The sequence below is a fragment of the Lagopus muta genome, chromosome 2 (genome assembly GCF_023343835.1).
Source record: "Lagopus muta isolate bLagMut1 chromosome 2, bLagMut1 primary, whole genome shotgun sequence".
Taxonomy (NCBI): domain Eukaryota; kingdom Metazoa; phylum Chordata; class Aves; order Galliformes; family Phasianidae; genus Lagopus; species Lagopus muta.
The window spans coordinates 100,153,281-100,170,517 of record NC_064434.1 but is presented as its reverse complement, the minus strand read 5'-3'; the positions used below and the strand labels follow the sequence as shown (position 1 = coordinate 100,170,517).

Here is a 17,237-nt window from a genome sequence, read left to right as displayed (position 1 = left end):
ACAGCTGGAGGTGATGTTTGGGATTTCTGTGTATGCTCTGAGCATTCAAATCAGTCTCCAGAAGTGGAAGTGTGCTCTACTCTGTACTGAGTGGCTTGTTTCTCTGAAAAGGCTGTTGTCACTTCCTTTTTGTTTCCTCAGGGCTCAAATATACAATATTTTGTTCAGTGCATGTCTTACCTGGCATTAAAGAAAATAGTAGTAAAGAAAGCTAAAGCTCTCGCCTTCTGTCTGCCCTCAGCACACCCCGTTTGGTTCAGTACAACTGGCAGAATGTTCAGTTTTGTTTCATGAGGACTGTGAATCAGATGGCAAGTTACCTCGACCAGAAATTATTAGCACAGTCAGTGCTTATAATGTGCTCGAGTGACTCTTGTCATAGAGTGCAGTTGGAAGGGAACGGTTGTGCTGAGGCACAGCAGAGGCAGAGGGTTCATGTCTGTCCTTGCTGAACCTCTCAAGAGTCCCGGCTCAGGGTGTCTCGATCTACACTCCAAATACCTACCCTAGCTTTTAATTAAAAAGCTGAAGCTCTCAGGCATGCTGTGACTCTTCTGCAGCCACAGCCAGACCACATGACTGTACAGCAGCTTAAAAGCCCACCGGGGCACTCAACAAGCCTTTCCTGCAGCAAAGAGCAGTAATGGAGACAGGAGCCCAGCCGGAAGTGTATCATCTGTTGTCTTCATTTCCACACCGAGCTTATCTGCAGAGCATCTGTCTCAGGGCTGCAGCAGAGCAGCCTGGGCCCTGATGCTGGGTGAGGGCAAACCTGACCTTGCAGTCACTCGATGGTGACATGGAGTGTGTGCCTTCTCCAGCCTCCTCTGGATGGATGCCGACCTCTCAGGAAGGTTTGTCTTTTATATCTTTCCATGCAGAAAGAGGAGGATCTTTGCCATAAGCCCCAAAATGCAAACATAAGGAAGTGTGTAGACATGATCACAGCAAGGGCTTGGATCTGCCTCTATGTGAGGTGTGAAGGTTAAAGGCAGTCTCTCAGCTTTCTACCACAGCTAATGACGGAAAGTGCTATGTGAGAGAGTGCTTAATTAGGGATTAATGAGAAAGGAGCCTGTGGTTTTATTATCTGTTGGATATGAGCTCTGTGGATGAGCAGGAGAGCTTGCATTAGCTGCTTCCTGCAGAGTCTTCATATAAGAAAAATCCTTAGCAGGCCCAGAGGTGGAGGAGGGAGCAGTGCTCAGCATTCCCCTCTGCAGGCTCCGGCAGACCCCAGACCTGTGGTCCTGTGGATTTCTGTCAGTAAGGCGACGCTACATTATTTTGTAGAACCTCTTTGAGGGTCAAAGGAGCTCCAGCTCCATGACAGCAGCGTGCCCTTGTGTTTCAGCACACACGTCCCTTTTTCTCAGCCTGTTGGCAAGCCGTTACATGTCAGGAGAGGGCTGGTCCAGGAACAAAAGCAGAGTTCTTTGCTTCATTGTAGGACCATGCCTCCTTTCCGTGATGAAGCTGCCAGCAAGAAACACAGGTGACTGAAAGAGGTTGGATCACTGGCTGTTAGGTAAAGACAAGGATAACGCCAGGGAGGTAAAACACTTAATCTTTAATTAGCTCTGCTGTTCTAAGCTGTTGCATAAAAGCTATTTAAGTTATAACAGGACATAATGTGTGCTTGCACAGTAAGAACAACAAATATAGGCAGAACAGTCCTGGTCATAAGTATCTCTCAATCCACCACAGCAGACCTCTTTGCCATCATTATGGAGCTCATGGACAGCCTGGCTGAGCAGTGCCAAACAAACAGCCAGCACCAAATGCATTTAATGGCAGCAGCTCCTTCTCTTTCTAAACAATATGTGCAAACATGTCTTTCTGTCCCCTGGGGCTTTCATTGTCTTATGATTAGCAGGTCCCTGAATGTTCCTTGAGGAGAGACATCAAGACAAACCCACTGCAGGCCTTCCCCAGTCCATGGGGCTCTTGCTGCATGTGCTACAAGGAGACAGAGGCCAAGGGCTGAATCACTGTGTAAAAACATCGTTTATGTAAGTGTTTCTCATGTCTATTAATTCTGTGCTTCCTTCTGTATTTTGAATGTTTTAATGATTATTCTGCATTTTGCCATTCAGTTGTTGCAGTAACATCTAGATCCCAAAGTTGTCAGTCCTGATTTTTGTGACATCACAGCCCAACTCCATTAGCCTTGCTATTTGATAAAAAGCTCATGAACTTTTTAAGCTTTCTGTATTGACACAACATGCTGTTAGGTGCTCTCTTTGCTTTATTAACAAAACCAGACACCTTTTCTGAACAAAACCAGGTTTCTTTTCTAGCTCTATACCATTGTACACCTAGGTATGAAGTCCTTTGCTTACTTCTGTGTCCAAGGGAAGTCAGTCGGTGTGATCTTTCTAGATTTCAGTGATGTGTATGATGCTGTTTCTCACAGTCTCATTCTGGACAAAGTGCCCAGCATACAAGTAGGCAAAGGCATGATGTGATAGGTGAGCAGCTGGCTGATGGGTCAGGCCCAAAGGGTTGTAATAAATGGGGTTACATCAGGCTGGCGGTCAGTCACTGGTGGATCACACAGGGCTCCATTTCAGGGCCAGTTCTCTTGAGTGTTTTCAGAAATTATTTGGATACAGCACTTCAAATTAAACAAGCACCAGTATTGGATTCTCAACCTGGGATGAGGCAACGCTGGTTATACGAACAGACCAGGCTCAGGCCTGACCAGAGCTCAGGGAGTGTTGGAACAGTGATCTCAGCCATAGGGATTGGGTTTTGAGTGGTGCTGTTGTGGGGTCAGTGATTCTTGTAGGTCCCTTCCAACTTGGTTCTGTGGTTCGGTTGTCTCCTGATTGGCCAAATGCTCTCACATGCAATTAAGAAACAAGTCCTTATTTATTTATTTATTTATTTATTTTTTAATCTAGGCCTTTCTATATCCTGCTTGGTCTTATTTGTATTCATTCCCTTCTCATTATTGCTAAAAGCCTTCATACTGAGAACAGAGATTTCAGTTGTCAGCAGCAAAAAAAAAACCCACCACCACATGGCAAACACCACTCTAACACCAAAACTTCCCAGCCCTCTTTCTTCTTAGCCTCTAATTGCAGATCACGCCCATTTCAGATTTTAAAACATGTCTAACTAAAACTTCACCCAATACAAGTGGGTGCAACAAGTCAGAGACGCTGAAGACATTCGTCATTAAGGTTGGAAAAGACCTCTAAGGTCATCTAGTCCAACCGTCCACCTGCCAGTATTGCCCACTGAACCGTGTCCCTTAGTTCTACATTTGCACCTTGAACATATCCTGGGATGGTGACTCCACCACCTCCCAGGGCAGCCCATTCCAGTGCCTGACTGCTCTTTCAGAGAAGTTGTTTTTCCCAACACCCAACCTAAGCCTCCCCCAGCACAACTTAAGGCCATTCCCTGTCATCCTATCACTGTTACATGGGAGAAGAAACCGACCCCCACCTCGCCACAACCTCCTTTCAGGCAGTTGCAGAGGGCGATAAGGTCTCCCCTGAGCCTCCTCTTTTCCAGACAAACTGCTCCAGACAAGATGCTGCCTATTAGAGGCATTTATATAATTGAAGTGGTCTATATTTATCAGAAGTGCATGAAGTTCCCACCTCAAGGGTTGGATGCCCAGCAACTTGGAAAACATTAGCTTTCCTAATGAATCATCAGGGAGAAGAACCTAAAAATATGAGTGACTCTAAGAGGATGTGTCCTGGAGCTCAGGGAGTCAAAGTCAGGTAGCACCAAGTGCCATCCTGGCACTGGCTATAGTTGCGGATGCTACGCTCAGAAACTCCTTGCCTGTGAGAGCAGAACCTGTGCTGGATCCTCATGTCAGACTTCAGCTGTGATGTTTGATGTTGAGCCAGTGTTGAGCTAAAGAGAAAGTCTCCTGAACCACACAGGGGTCTGCTGACAATGTTTTGAGGACCACTATTGCTGCTTCATCTTGAAACTGAAAGCCAACACAGATTCAGCTTTGCCTGTGAGATCCTACTGCGTGTGGCTGGAGACAGCAAGGTGATCAGACAGCCTGAGGGGCACTTCTGCTGTTGTGCATGAGCTGAAGTGGTTAAGAAGAGATATCTTAGGCAAATAGAACAGCTGGAGGAGAATGGTGAATAGTCTCTTGTTTGTTTTTTACTGTTGTAAGTGGTTATGTTTCCCCACCGTACCTGAGAACACAGCTTAGTTTGGGCAGAGTGGTCCTCCCTCTGCAGGCCCTATGTTGATTTTGTGCAGTGTCTAGTACGTGACAACTGTCTTTTTAAGCTCTTAATCACTATGTCCTGGATCACAGTTCTGCCTTCACTTATACTAAATGGAAGACCTGCCTGCTGGAGGCAGACACTGGCCATTCAGCTGTCCTGCTGCATGTTCTTCTCAGTGTATTGATGGTCCACTTCCGTGACCATCTTGATGGCTCTGTGTCCCTGTAGTGCTCCTTGCAATGCCTTTGGTCCTCAGCATCACCTGTTCAGCATCCTGCTCCATACAATCTGTACGTTTGCTAAAGGTGGCACAAAAGCAGTACGTGCAATTCACACAGTGAATCCACTTGAAGTGCAACACAATGATAGAGAGGTTAAACTGCACTGAGCCAGTGAATTAGTGACCCATCACAACCAAGGTCAGTGTGCCTCTCAGTAGCATCCACAAAGCAGTCATTCTCTCTGACCCATCTGGAGCCTCCACATTTTGTTATGGCTTGGAAAAGCTTCATCAGAAGGTGTTCTCTCATTGCTATTGTTACAAGTTTCCAAAAAACAGCTCTCTCCTGTGAATGCCAGGCTTGAGGTTACCTAAATGAGCTGTAGAGCTTCCCGACTCTACAGCCAGTATTAATCTAGCCCTGAAAGAGGGATACTGCTGAGCTGTGGGCTATGAGAAGAAGCAGAGTCTTGTGGATGGTGGAAGTGATGCGCAGAGTGAAAGGACAGGAGGTGCAGCAACTCAGGGTCTTCCCCAGGATGGAGGGACACGGGTACAGGCTGCCATCACGTTGGTGCTCTGCACAGATGTTTGTATGCACTCTTTGCATGAACTGCACCTGGATGCTTGCCTGTGGGGTTCCTGTGGTCACTGCCCAACCCACCCAGTGACCTGGGCACCCATTGGTGAGACTAGATTAGTCTTCCTGAGCTATTGCTCCAAGCACCTGGGGGCAGCTCCCTGCCACTGTGATTTGTCCACCCAACCCAGTACCCCCAGCATGGATGCACTGGTCAGTCTGGGACCAGGCTGGGAAATGAGGCTCTGTTGCACAGCAACCAGGAAGAGACACTGATCCAAAACTAACTGTGAAGCCGCTCTGCGCACTGCATATTTCTTAAGAAAGGTAATTTATTTGGAAGAGAGCTGATTCTGGCAGCGCTCCTCATGCACATTTTCTGCTCTCCTCCATCCTCCATCCTCCATGCAGACAGCTCTGCTGTTCCAGAGCTCCTCTCTCCTGCCCTGGCTGTGAGTCCCTATCCTGCAAGAGCTGCTGCAATTGCTTTTTATTTTTAAGCCCTGTGCCACAAACACCTGACCTTGATCATCCACTTGCAGCCCTAGCAGTTTCACACATCCTCATTTAGCCAGCAGTAGTAACTAAATGGGCCCTATTGGTGCACAGGGTGGAGATGGCAGGTCAGTGTGCCCACAGCTGCTCCCCTAAGTGAGACTGCAGGGGCTGGGCTCACATAAACCCTGCCAGATTTTCTGCTGGCAGCAAAGAAGGTCCTTCAGAAAGAGTTAATGGGATGGAAAAGTGGATTATGGCCTTTGTGATGTTATTTTCCTGGTTTGAGACCCAATTTAAATAACCTTTCTTTTTCTTTTTTAAATCCTTCAGCCCACCCCATGAGGGAGGATACAGTAGACCCTCATCCGTCATTTGGCTGTGTGCAAGGAGATGCTTGTGATAAATCAATCTGAGAGGAAGCGTGACCCCTCAAAGTAGGGCTACTGCTGAAGAGGATATGGGCCCGCAGGCTGTCATGCAAGGAAGGATATTAGTGCAGACTCGGTCAAGAGAGAAAGCCATACCACCATGCTCAGGCTTGGCTGTAAGTACCTAGGCATTCAGAAATGTTGAACTTGGCATTCTGGGCTTGAGTTTTGGTGGCACTTGCTCCCAGCTGGCTTATCGAGCTCCCAAATTCACTGCGGAGTCTCCTAATGCAAAGGCACTTGGCAAGCTTTCCCTTATTCCTTGGGCTGAAAGGTGAAGTTGAACCTGGAGGGTGAGTGCTCCACCACGGTTTTGAGGTGCAAAGCCAAGCACATGCAAAGAGAGATTTGCCATGGTACATGTAAATATCCGGGAAATGATGGGAGCCTGCTCGTGGGAAGGAATGGTGCTGTGCTGTGGTGATGGGAGAAAATATGCTGCAGCCAGTGCTCATTTAGGGGCCAGGAATGTGCTTTTGGTACTACAGCCAGGTCTGCTGCAAAATTTCAGCTTGACTGGAATGCCCAGGATGCTAAGTATGCCCTTCTGAGAGATCCTTCACCCTGAGACAGGCACCAGCTGATACATAAATTAACATTTTCCCCCCAGCTTTCAGAGGAGGCTTACAGCAGGTTCTCTAATTGCACAAGTGTTTAGCACGACTTGACTAAATTTCTCCGGGCGCTGCTAATGAAAGTGAATCTACTGGGATGACAAATGTCTTCCTCTTCTCACCCACAGCTGCTGCAACCACTTCTCGTGCTCCAGTGCTGCCTTGCTGACTCTTGGATGCTGCCTGTGCAAGGCCCAGCGCTGCCTTGCCTGCTTGGTGCGGGTTATCAGTGGTCAGTTCCTGTTTCAGCAAATAGCTCTGGTGGAAAAGGACTGATCTGTAAGTCTCTTGTCGCCCTCCTGTCCATGCTTGGTGGGGAAACTGAATAAAATGCATTGGATGCTGCAGGAAGACACAAAATTTAAATAAATTCCCCTTCCTTCTCAGTAATCAAAATGTTTCTCCCCTAAGAGCCCCTTGATTAATCGATCTCGCAACTGACAAATCGAGGCTGGGAATTCAAAATCCAATTGAAATGGAGGAAAACAACATTATGCACCATCTGATGCAGTCAGCGATGTCACAGAATGAAATGACTGCAGAAAAATAAGGCCTTGTGCTGGAGGAGCCGTCATTAAGATGTGGCAAGGGTATTATTAAGTAAAAGAACATTGATTTTGTTTGAAGGATTTGGCCGTCCATGTTAAATATCATCTCAGTAATGTGATCTCAGTAGTTGCTTGAAATGTCAGACTTACTTGGCTACATCTGTTTGCTGGGGCTGCTGCCGGAAAATGGAAATGAAATTTTTTTTCTTTATCAGCCATTGGTCTGCATTAGCAACTCGATAGGCTTCACCCATGTGGGGCTGAATTAGCATATGAGCTCACTGCAGGGAATCTAGGTGTGCCAGGAACGCTGGTGTATATCAAACATGTGTGATGGTAACAAGATGAGTATTTTCTGCAGGCAGGAGCAGCCACCACAGCAGGATATTCCAAAGCCAGGATCCTCTGTGAGCTCTGGGCTTTCATGTGATGTGCACTACGGATCCAACGCCGGTCCAGGTCTTCTGCTGCACGACTACACGCAGTGCTGCTGGCTTCAGCTCCACGTTCCTGCTTTGGGAGAGCATGGAGCCTGCATCTCTGCACCCACGGACACTGCTTCTGTCAGGTACCCAAATGCCAGTGCCCTTGGTACTGAGGGAGGTAGAAACACATCGGTGTTGTGTGTGAGTCCTGCTGAAGGCAGCCCTTGGCTGGGGCAGCCTACGAGGCCACCCGTCACTGCTGGGGACATCTGTTTGTGTCTCTGGGAGAGGTGCTCAGCCCTGCCACCAGCTCAACCTGTGCCAAGAGGAAAGCAGCAGCCATGTCCCAGCCTAGGCAGGGGTTGGGACTGGGTGGGCTGTTGCGTCCCTACCAACTCAGGCCATTCTATGATATTTTCTACAGAAAAAAAAAAAAAAAAAAGAAATAGGAGAAGAAAATAGAAAGAGGATAATTCTGTGTTTGTTGGGTGAGCCTGGTAGCCACAGAGCACAAAGGGGAAAATATACATGGAAAGCAAAACACAGAAGCTTTTGTGTGATGCCAGCAATTTTTCTTTCCTTTTCTGAGAAAGGAGCTGTGTGAATGTGAGGTGTGAGATTTTGCTCTTTTAAATGGCTGAGTCAAACGCCATCTCAATTACAGAGAGCAGTGCAGGAACATGAAGGGCACAGAATGACTGTGTTTTGTCATTCCTCCTGCAGACTCAACACGTGTAGCGAGCGGGAAGGAGGGAAAAGATTGTGAGAGAATTCGGACGGGATTTGGATAGCAGTTTTCAAATGAAATTTAAAGGTGGTTCTTAGACCCAAATGCAGGGTGCTGCTCCAAGCATGAGCAGACTGGCAAACAATCTGCATTTTTACTCTTAATATTACTTCTAGGGATGTGTTTACCACATAAGCAGAAAGAATTACAAATGTTATACTGGGTACATTGTCAAAATATCAAGAGAGCAATGGCTGGAATTTATAGATTTTCTTAACCTAAAGATTTTCTTCTCTATAACTGACCACTGATTGCAAATGAGCAGTAGTCCGTATGGCAAAAGCCAAATGTGGAGGAGGATCCTAAGGAGTGGTTGCTGGCCACAGTGACTGTTTTCCTTAGGGGTTTGGCGACCACTGGAGATGGATCACTAGCATCCCTAGCCGAGTGCTGCAATATGGGGTTGGTTTGGAGCTTTGCTGCCCTTGCATTCACTCCCCCTCGCAAAGCTTCCCCAGATGCTGCCCTTCCTTCCAAGCAGCAAAGGGGGAAGGATGCTGCCACCCTCCACACTCCCCTTTGAGGCCACGTTCTGCTGTCCTGGCATGTGCGCATTGGCTCCACCGCCGCCCTCCATTGAGCTGTGCACTGAATGATGATGAAGTGACATCGTCATGGCAACACGTGTTGACTTCCCGGTTGCATAGCAACCTGATGCAGGCTGATGTAAGAGGTGTGCTTGTTTCCTCTGCTGGCTGCGCTCCTTTGATGTGTCTACGAGATTCGGGCTTGTTTTAGTCTATTTTCTTTCATTTTCTGGACATGTTGTGACATCAGCGTGATGCTGTGTGTGTGCACAGAGGAAAAGAGATAAAGCTTATCTCCTTCAAACGCCCTCCTTGGGGCACTAAGATACACAGCTCGTTTTCAGAGGCTCAATAGTATTCAATCTTGTCATTGTTTTGTGCAATATAGACTCGAGGAGACCGGAAGACACCGTTAAGTGATTTTGTCTCCAGCTTCCCTCTTGATTTTGCATGATCTTTTCCAAATGCCCAATATCTTTGCGTGTGGGGCAGGTCTGCTTTTCATGGTATCACAGCTCAGTGCCACAGTGAAGCTGCAGGTCTGATTTTTGTGCATTGTCGGCTGGGTTTGCTGTTTCATGGGGCATCTGCAGTGAAGGAAGACTACTAAATCTTTGTTTACAGTCATCAGATTGAATTTTTGCACCCGACAGGAAATGATAGAAATCTGCAATGTCCTTCTTGTTGTAGGCTGTGTTTCTTTATACTGAAGCAGAAGAAAGTTTGTCCATGTAGATCAATGGAAGATGGAGAAGCACTTGTGGTATTGCCATGCGTGGCCCAGGGAGAGAATTAGAATATCCTGAGTTGGATCACTGAGTCCAACTCCTGAAGCAGCAGGTTGTGAGACAGTCTGGAAGGGGAAAGGACAACATGCCCTTGTAGACCAGACTCTGCTTTAGGGTACCATAGACGTAGGGCACCATGGGAATGCCAGGACCTCCTCTGTCAGGCACCTCAACTCAGAGAGGGGTGAAAGTGCAGATAAGGGCCTTCTGCATACAGATCTGTGCCAATATTGTCTTGTACTATGTGAGGTGATAAGACTGGGCACTTGGGGATGGCACCTGTGCCATCATTCATGAGCAGGTATTGCCCTAACTGGTTTTGGAGAGAGACTGCTTAGCATGGGAACCTGCTGGTGTCCATTAAGGGGAAAAAGTCCCCACCCCTGTCAGAAAATCCACGTATGCCCTGATAACTCCAAGATCTAAATTCTGATCACAGTAAATAAATTTAAAAAAATGCTGTCAGGTTTCATCAGTGTGCCATCACCAGTGCTGTAATGTAGTGGTTTCAGAGTCAAAGCACACCTGTAACCAAGTTTTCCTATCATCAGGTCCAGGAGATGTAGATGCAGAAATCTGAAAGGAGATATTGATCATTTGTTGTGCCAAAGACAGACTGAATCTCTGTGTACATCACTCCTCAAATGTGTGGGGTGTTATTTAGTGATGGCAGCCTCCAAACAGCTCTTCCACATGACTGATGGCAACAGAAAATCATCTGTCACTGCTTGGCTTCAGGCTCTTCCAGCAAAACCATGTGTTTGTCAAAGAAGAAAAATACTTTGACAAAATCTGTGGGAGGCTGTGAGTGCTCAAACCCAAAAAAGTTATTGTTGGCTTTTGACATGGGCTTGGGAGAGGCAGTGGCAGCCTTCAAAAGACCTCTTCAGTGTCACAGTGATGACTAACTGGCTAGCACAGCTCTCCCACCTCTCACCCCATGCCCTTCACCCCTCCTCTGTAACGAGCAGAGAATCTCCCTCATTTCTTCTCTCAAAGTTCTTCTACCTCTGTAGGGGCATTAACAAATTGCATTTATGATTTCTTTCCTGTCCCATCCCAACCCATTTGGCCATGTCATTTCTTGGAGGAACACAAATAGTTGTTAAATATCCCTTTGTTTTCACACTTATTCCTGGGAACTAAATCTCAGCTCTGAACAGAGGAGCGCGTGGACGCGTGGCACTTTGTCCTGCTCACAGCCTTGGCGCTGCTGTCAGATGAGCTGAACAATCAAAGCCCCACAGAGGTGGGAGTGCTGACCTTGCTTGCAACAGCTCTTCTGCTGACTATTGTGCTTGGATGGACCACTTACTCTTGTCTGCCTGATTGCTTTGCTTTGCAGCCCATTCACAGGAAAATGGGGAGCACTGGGTCTGCTTCCTGACCAGGAGTGAAAACAGCCATGCTGGTGGATGATGCTTGCTGTTACTTTTCAGGGAATGCAATTGCTGCTTTTTTTTTTCCATCAAAGACTGAGACTACCACTCTGTTTATAGATTGATCTGTTTGCTTCAGTTTTGTCTCCTTTGATTGATTTTCTGGAAGAAAATTCAGACATGAGTGGTTTGGTGGAGAAGAATGCTCTCCCATGCGTTTGGCACCATGCTTGTCCAGGAAACAAAGGAAAATGATTTTTTTTCTGAGCAACTCCATGTCGTTGCAGCCTTTTTGACTGCAGGCAAAAATGTTCTGTGACTTTCATACTGGGGCTTTCATTGTACTTCCTAGTGCATAAATGAGGCAGCAGGAAAAGCATCTGGGTGATGTAAGACTGAGCAGTCAGTCTGCCAAGAGAGACAATTGCCTGTGTTATATATCTTTGTGGACAGGTATTGTCTGACCAACTCCTGGACAGATCTGCTGGAGAGATCTCCAACCAGTCTAATATGGCCTTCACTTACTGCTGGAGAGGTCTTTCTAGTATTCAGTTTCTATCTTTCTTCAAACAGTTGGCATCTTTTCTAATTCCAGCTCAACCTATCTTTCCCCATCAGTCATGTTTGGAAGAGCCACAGTTATTCTCATTGCCCTGCAATGGGCAGCATAACAGGACCCTGCCCTGGGTCCTACATCTTCTCTTGGTCCAGGGAAGCCCATGGCCCTTTGCTGAGCTCCTGGCTCTACACTGAGCACCACAGCCAAGGTATCGCGTTCCAGGTGCTCCCAAGAGGATTTCACCTCATGCAGGTTTCAGGATGGGCACCACACTGGGCTCCAGCACTTTGCAGCGCCGTGATGCTCTGGTGGCTGCCTCTCACAGCTCCGAGGACAGGGCTAGTGTCAAGGCAGATGCTGTGTGGGCTGTTATGGCTCAGAGATGCAACAGCTGTCAGAGATGTGTCATGCTGCAAGAGGAAATAAGGAAATAAAAGCCCAATACCAAAGACAAAAACAAGCGGTAGCACTTTGCCTCCAAAGTCGCTCATTCCAGCCGTGCTTGAGAACTGCCTCTGCATAACATGTAGTGCTATATTTGTCTGCGAGGCAGGAAGAGAGGGAGAGAAAATATTTTTCCATCGAGGTCATTCTTGCTCACTTTTTCCTCTAAGAAAACCAACATGCTCCCTCACCCTTGCTGTTGCCCGTCATGCTGCAGGCTCACAGCCCCTGGGTTCTCCTTGATAACAGCAGACAGAGTCTTCAGAGCTCCAGTTTTCACATCTCTTTGCAATTTCTGTCCCAGTAGTCATCTTCTACCCCCGCATCAATCCCTCTCACACCTCCAACCTCACTCCCATCTGAATGTCCAAGCAAGAAGAGGCAGCGAGAAGCCTCTGCCTGTGGCCAGTTCCCCATGGTCCAGAGCAGTTATAAGGGAAATGCATCAAAAGGGCTGTGCTGAAAGGGAAAATGGACTGAAGTAGGAACATGAAAATGATGTATATTGAGCAGACCTCAGCTGGGACACCTCTTCTTCCCCTGCCCAGGGAGATGTCTGATACCACAACAAAAGAGTTTCTCTAACACTATCCTTGAAACACCTTTAATGTTTTAGTGTAGGCAAGGTTTGGTTTTTCCTATAGGGGGATCACAGGATCACAAAACTGTGATTCAACTCTTTTGTTTGCTTGTTTTTGGCTTGAAATTACCCCCACAGCTGGAAGACTTTAATATTATCATAGGAAAAACTAAATGGAACTACTGACATTTCTAATTCCCTGGGTACCAAACTCAAAAATGCAAAACGGCAGCTGTGCAATTCAAGGAGAGCTGTTGTGTCTTTCTTGCCGGGTTGTGGCTGTCAGAAATGAAGATTACTTCATTTGAAGAGCCTTTCAGCTGTGCTTGAAACAAAGCAGGAAGAGCTGGCAACCTGCAAGTGCTGCTGATGGCTTCCTGCGCTGAGAAAGGGGCAGCATGGAGGAGCTGTGGGAATGAGCTCCCTACAAGGCACTTGTTTGCAGAGCCTGCTCATTGGCCAGTTTTCAAAGAATCACAGAATCATTAAGGTTGGAAAGGACCACTAAGATCATCATGTCCAACCACCAACCCATCCCTACCATGCCCACTGACCACGTCCCTCAGTGCCACATCTCCACAGTTTTCTTGAACACCTCCAGGATGGAGTCACACTCCATCACTTTTCATGGATTTACCAAGTGGAGACAAATGAGGTGCCAAAATTCTGCTTCCTTATCTGAATTTCTTCGTGCAGCAAAGCATGTAAAAAAACTGTAAAACTGTAACCTCTATTTCCGAGTGTAAGAATGTTATTGTGTTTATTGTCTATTTCATAGAATGGTTTGAGTTGGAAGAGACCCTTAAAGGCCACCTGGTCCAACTGCCCTGCAGTAAGCAGGGACACCCACAGCTCCACAGGTGCTCAGAGCCCCATGCAGCCTGACACTGGATGTCTCCAAGGATGGGGCATCCACCACCTCTCTGCGCAGCCTGTGTGGTGCCTCACCACTCTTAGTGTAAAAATCTTTTTCCCTATACCCAACCTCGATGTCCCCTCTTTTACTTTGAAACCATTTCCCCTTTTCCTATCACAGCAGACCCCACTGAAGAGCATTCCCTCTTCTTTCTTCTAGCCACACATTAGATATACTGACAGGCTGCTCTCAGGCCTCCCCATACCCTTCCCTTCTCCGGGCTGCACAGCCCCAGCTCTCTCAGCCTGTCCTCACAGGGAGGTGTTCCATCCCTTGGCCCAATTTTGTGGCCCTCCTCTGGACACACTCCAAAAGAATATAAGATGGTGAGAGGAGAGGAAGTTCCCACAGTGGACAAAGGTGGTGATTCAGCTCCCTTTCCTGAAAAAAAGGGGCAAGATGTTACATGAGCGCCTTGTAGGTATGATGCTGGTGTTGCAGCAAGCAGATGGTTCCTGCTGATGCCACATTGGCTCTATTGAAGTGGAGTGGGATGAGACAGCTGGGACACAAACATCCCTGGACCCCCATCCTCCCCTCCCCAGTCCTGCAGATTTGGTCCCTTCCTGCATATGCAGCTGTAAGTGGATTCAGCAGGATTGGTAGGGATTTGGGGAGAGGCAGATTAGAGGGCTAGCTGTGGGCAAATGCAATTATGGAAAAGTAGTTCATTGACTAGAATTACATGCCCCCACCCCAACACAGAATTATACCCAGGATTTGAGCAAATTTAGGATAAACAGACATTGAACACGAGATGTGGAAATTACAAAGGATCTGGAGAGAAGCCAGTGCCTGCTGCTGAAGGAACAGTCCTAATATTCTTGTCATCAATCAGAGCCTTTGCATGGACCCTGCCAAGTGAAGTTCCAGGTGGTGGAGGCCCACAGAATGCCACCACTGACAGCAAGTACCTCACCCAGGTGTGTCAGGCTGAGATTGCAGCTTTCTGCTAGAAGTGTGGCAGTCTTGCCTCTAAGAGCCATGAAGCCACCATTGTCTTAATTATGTGTCAACTCTGCGTGTATTTTATCTGAAATATTGAATCATCCTTTGGTCATATTTCTGGCAAGCTGGATAAGCCAGCAAACTGAACACCCAGACATCCAGTCTGCAAGGGTAGCACACAAGGTTCTTGGAGCGATGCTGAGAAGCCAATGGGCCTGAACTACAGATGATTTCCTATTATTCCACCACTAACCAGCAAGTTGTCCTCATTTTGGGAAACTCCAACCATCCTGTGTAACCTGCTGGTCAGCTTCTCTGCTCAGTGCAGTATGAGATCCTCTGCTGCCTTCTCTGTAGCTTCAGCAGCAGCTGCTCTCCTCACTCTTGCCATGCTGATGGCAGAACATGGGCCAGTATTTAAACAGGGAAGGGAGAATTGCCACATCAAGCTGCAAATTGGGTTTGTTTCCAAACTGCCATTTAAGCCATTAAAAAAGCCTCAAAGGGAAGAGAGGTGTTGAGAAAAGCACTTCATCAAATGCTTTTACTCCTAACAGGTACCTGAGAGATGGTGGAGCCCCCAGGTTTGTCCTCAGCTGAAGCTTTTCAGCTCTTTTCTCCACACCCCGCATCCCGAGGCCCACCTGCTGGATGCTCCACGGAACGGCTCGGCTCTGCTGCTTCGGAGAGCCTCGAAATGAGTCCGCAGATCAAGCGTGCCACCTGCAGCCCGCGTCTGGGACTGCGGGAGGCTCTGCTGCTGCGCCTACAGCAGGGGTGGGCAAGCAGCCCCTTCCTGAAGTAGCCCCTTCCTTCTCAGCTAAACTGTCTGTGCTTAAACTTCCCAGAGGTGAGAACAGGAGAAATGGGTTTTTAAGAGGAATTGAAGAGACTGAATGAGAGATATTTCCCTAATAATTGAGTCGTTAAAACACACCTCTTAAATTACGAATTAAAATGAGATAAGGCTCATGGTGTGCTGCCCTATCAGAGTGCAGAGGGTTTACTGCTGTGCTCTTTCTCAAGGGTTCTTCTCCAACCCATCCATTTCACAAGTGAAAGGGAGAAAAAGTTTCATTCAGGTGCTTTGGCCGAGCAGCTCCAACTGGCTGAAGCTCTGAATGTCTTTGGTTGTGGGGTTTTGCCCAGGAAGACAGTGAGGAGTTGGCCTGTTTCTCCAAGGAGTGGATCATAGAATCATTGAGGCTGGAAAGGATCTCTAAGAGCACAATGTCCATCCCTACTAACTGTGCCCCTCTCTGGTTGAGCCTAGGCCTTTCTAAAGGCTCTCCAGTCGTTCAGTCAAAATTAAATGGGGGTTTCAGCAATCCTGCCCTTTTCTTACTCTTTTTTTGCTCTGCTATTGACTTAGAGAAATAAAGAACTCTTCTACACCTCAGTTCCCCCACCAAGACAACAACAGAACCAATTCACCCACAAAGTATCTTGAAAGCCACAAATGCCTAATGGCAGTGATTTCTGGTTAGTGCTATGGCAGAAACGCATTTTATACTGAAATATCCACATGCTCGTGCTTAACATCTCACACAAAATCACCATCTCAGTCCCTTCATCAGGTAAATTATGCAATTTATGAGCAACTGTTGAATGCTTCTAACACAGGTCAGTGGGAATGTGGCCACTGTTGGCCCAGCAGCACTGCAGGCACGTCCTGGAGAGCCTGCATGGACAGCAAACTGCGTCTTGAGCTGTTCCCAACAGCACGACCTCCCTCCCATCCCCCAAAGCTGTAGCAAATGAAACTGCACCAGAAATACAGAAGTGATTTTTCCGGACGTGATTTAATGGAAACTGAATTCCTTTATCCCATACTCTGAACTTTGGCTTTAGAAAGTGTCTGCTATCTATGAAGAAGTGTCTGCAATGTTGTGCTTCCACCTCCGGGCAGCACAGATGAGTGAGTGCTGACATCTGCCTTCTCTAGCACTTGCTTCTATTAAATGGACATTAAGAGAGGGCTGGAGCTGTGGCCTGCTGCATGCCTTGAGGTACAAATGTTCACAGGAAGATGCCTTCATCCCCTGAATGGTCAAACAGTTCTTCCCAAAGAGATCCCCATCTCCTTTCCCAAACGCATTCCTTTTAAACACATATTGCTATTTGCACAGCAGTCTTTCTTCTCACACAACCAGCTTGGTTTCAGAGGTGTTTCTGCATCAGCTTGGCATTTGGAGCTGAATAGCACTGAATCTAATATATGGCATATTAAACAAGGAAATGCTATTTCCTAAAGTGGATGGCTATGTTCCTTGTTTAATGAGCATCAGCCTCACGTGGAAGTTTGTCCCATGTGGAAGGGAGCCGGGTAGGTGCCCTGAAACTATAGCATATAACATTTCCTCAGGGTGCTACAAAAGGTGATATCCCCACCACTAAAAAAAAATGCCAGGCTGGCCCCAGTAGATGAGTAGAATGGAACATCAGATCACTTTTATCATCGTGCTTAAAGAATGGAGGTGAAGTTTCTGTGCAGGTTACTGAGAAGTTACAGACATTTTTCATTTTTAAGTACTGTGACATGTAAGCAAATAAGAAAACTCAGCTTCATGCCTGCAGCATTTGTTTTTTCTAGAGCCCCATGGATGGCTGTTAATGGGATGACCTGGAGGTGCCTCACACCAAATTGGAGAAAAGCCACCTGAAAGAGAGGTAAAGAGACTTGTTCAGAACAGACATCTGGAGGTCAGGCCTTGGAAATCATTGAGGCTATTTTGCACATCAGAATTTTGCAACACAATCCGTGTGTTCTTCCACACTACTC

At 47.1% G+C, this 17,237-nt stretch overlaps 1 protein-coding gene and 1 long non-coding RNA gene across 9 annotated transcripts in view; one reads left to right on the top strand and one right to left on the bottom strand.

Annotated features, from left to right (window-relative positions):
• The first annotated feature begins 5,848 nt into the window (after positions 1–5,848).
• LOC125689260 (uncharacterized) lies at positions 5,849–15,956 on the top strand. The gene is made up of 4 exons (XR_007375148.1): positions 5,849–6,056; positions 6,683–6,833; positions 7,464–7,670; positions 15,013–15,956. It is a non-coding gene; the product is annotated as an uncharacterized LOC125689260 (long non-coding RNA).
• The window catches only part of LOC125689259 (calpain-13-like), a 51,748-nt gene continuing 50,464 nt past the window's right edge, over positions 15,954–17,237 (bottom strand). For 6 of the 8 annotated variants that reach the window (XM_048936208.1, XM_048936209.1, XM_048936213.1 and 3 more), the window contains one exon: positions 15,954–17,114. In XM_048936208.1, the coding sequence (XP_048792165.1) occupies positions 16,962–17,114 (153 nt within the window). In that variant the 3' untranslated portion in view covers positions 15,954–16,961. The remainder of the gene's footprint in view (positions 17,115–17,237) is intronic. The other 2 variants (XM_048936211.1, XR_007375144.1) reach the window with 2 other exon arrangements.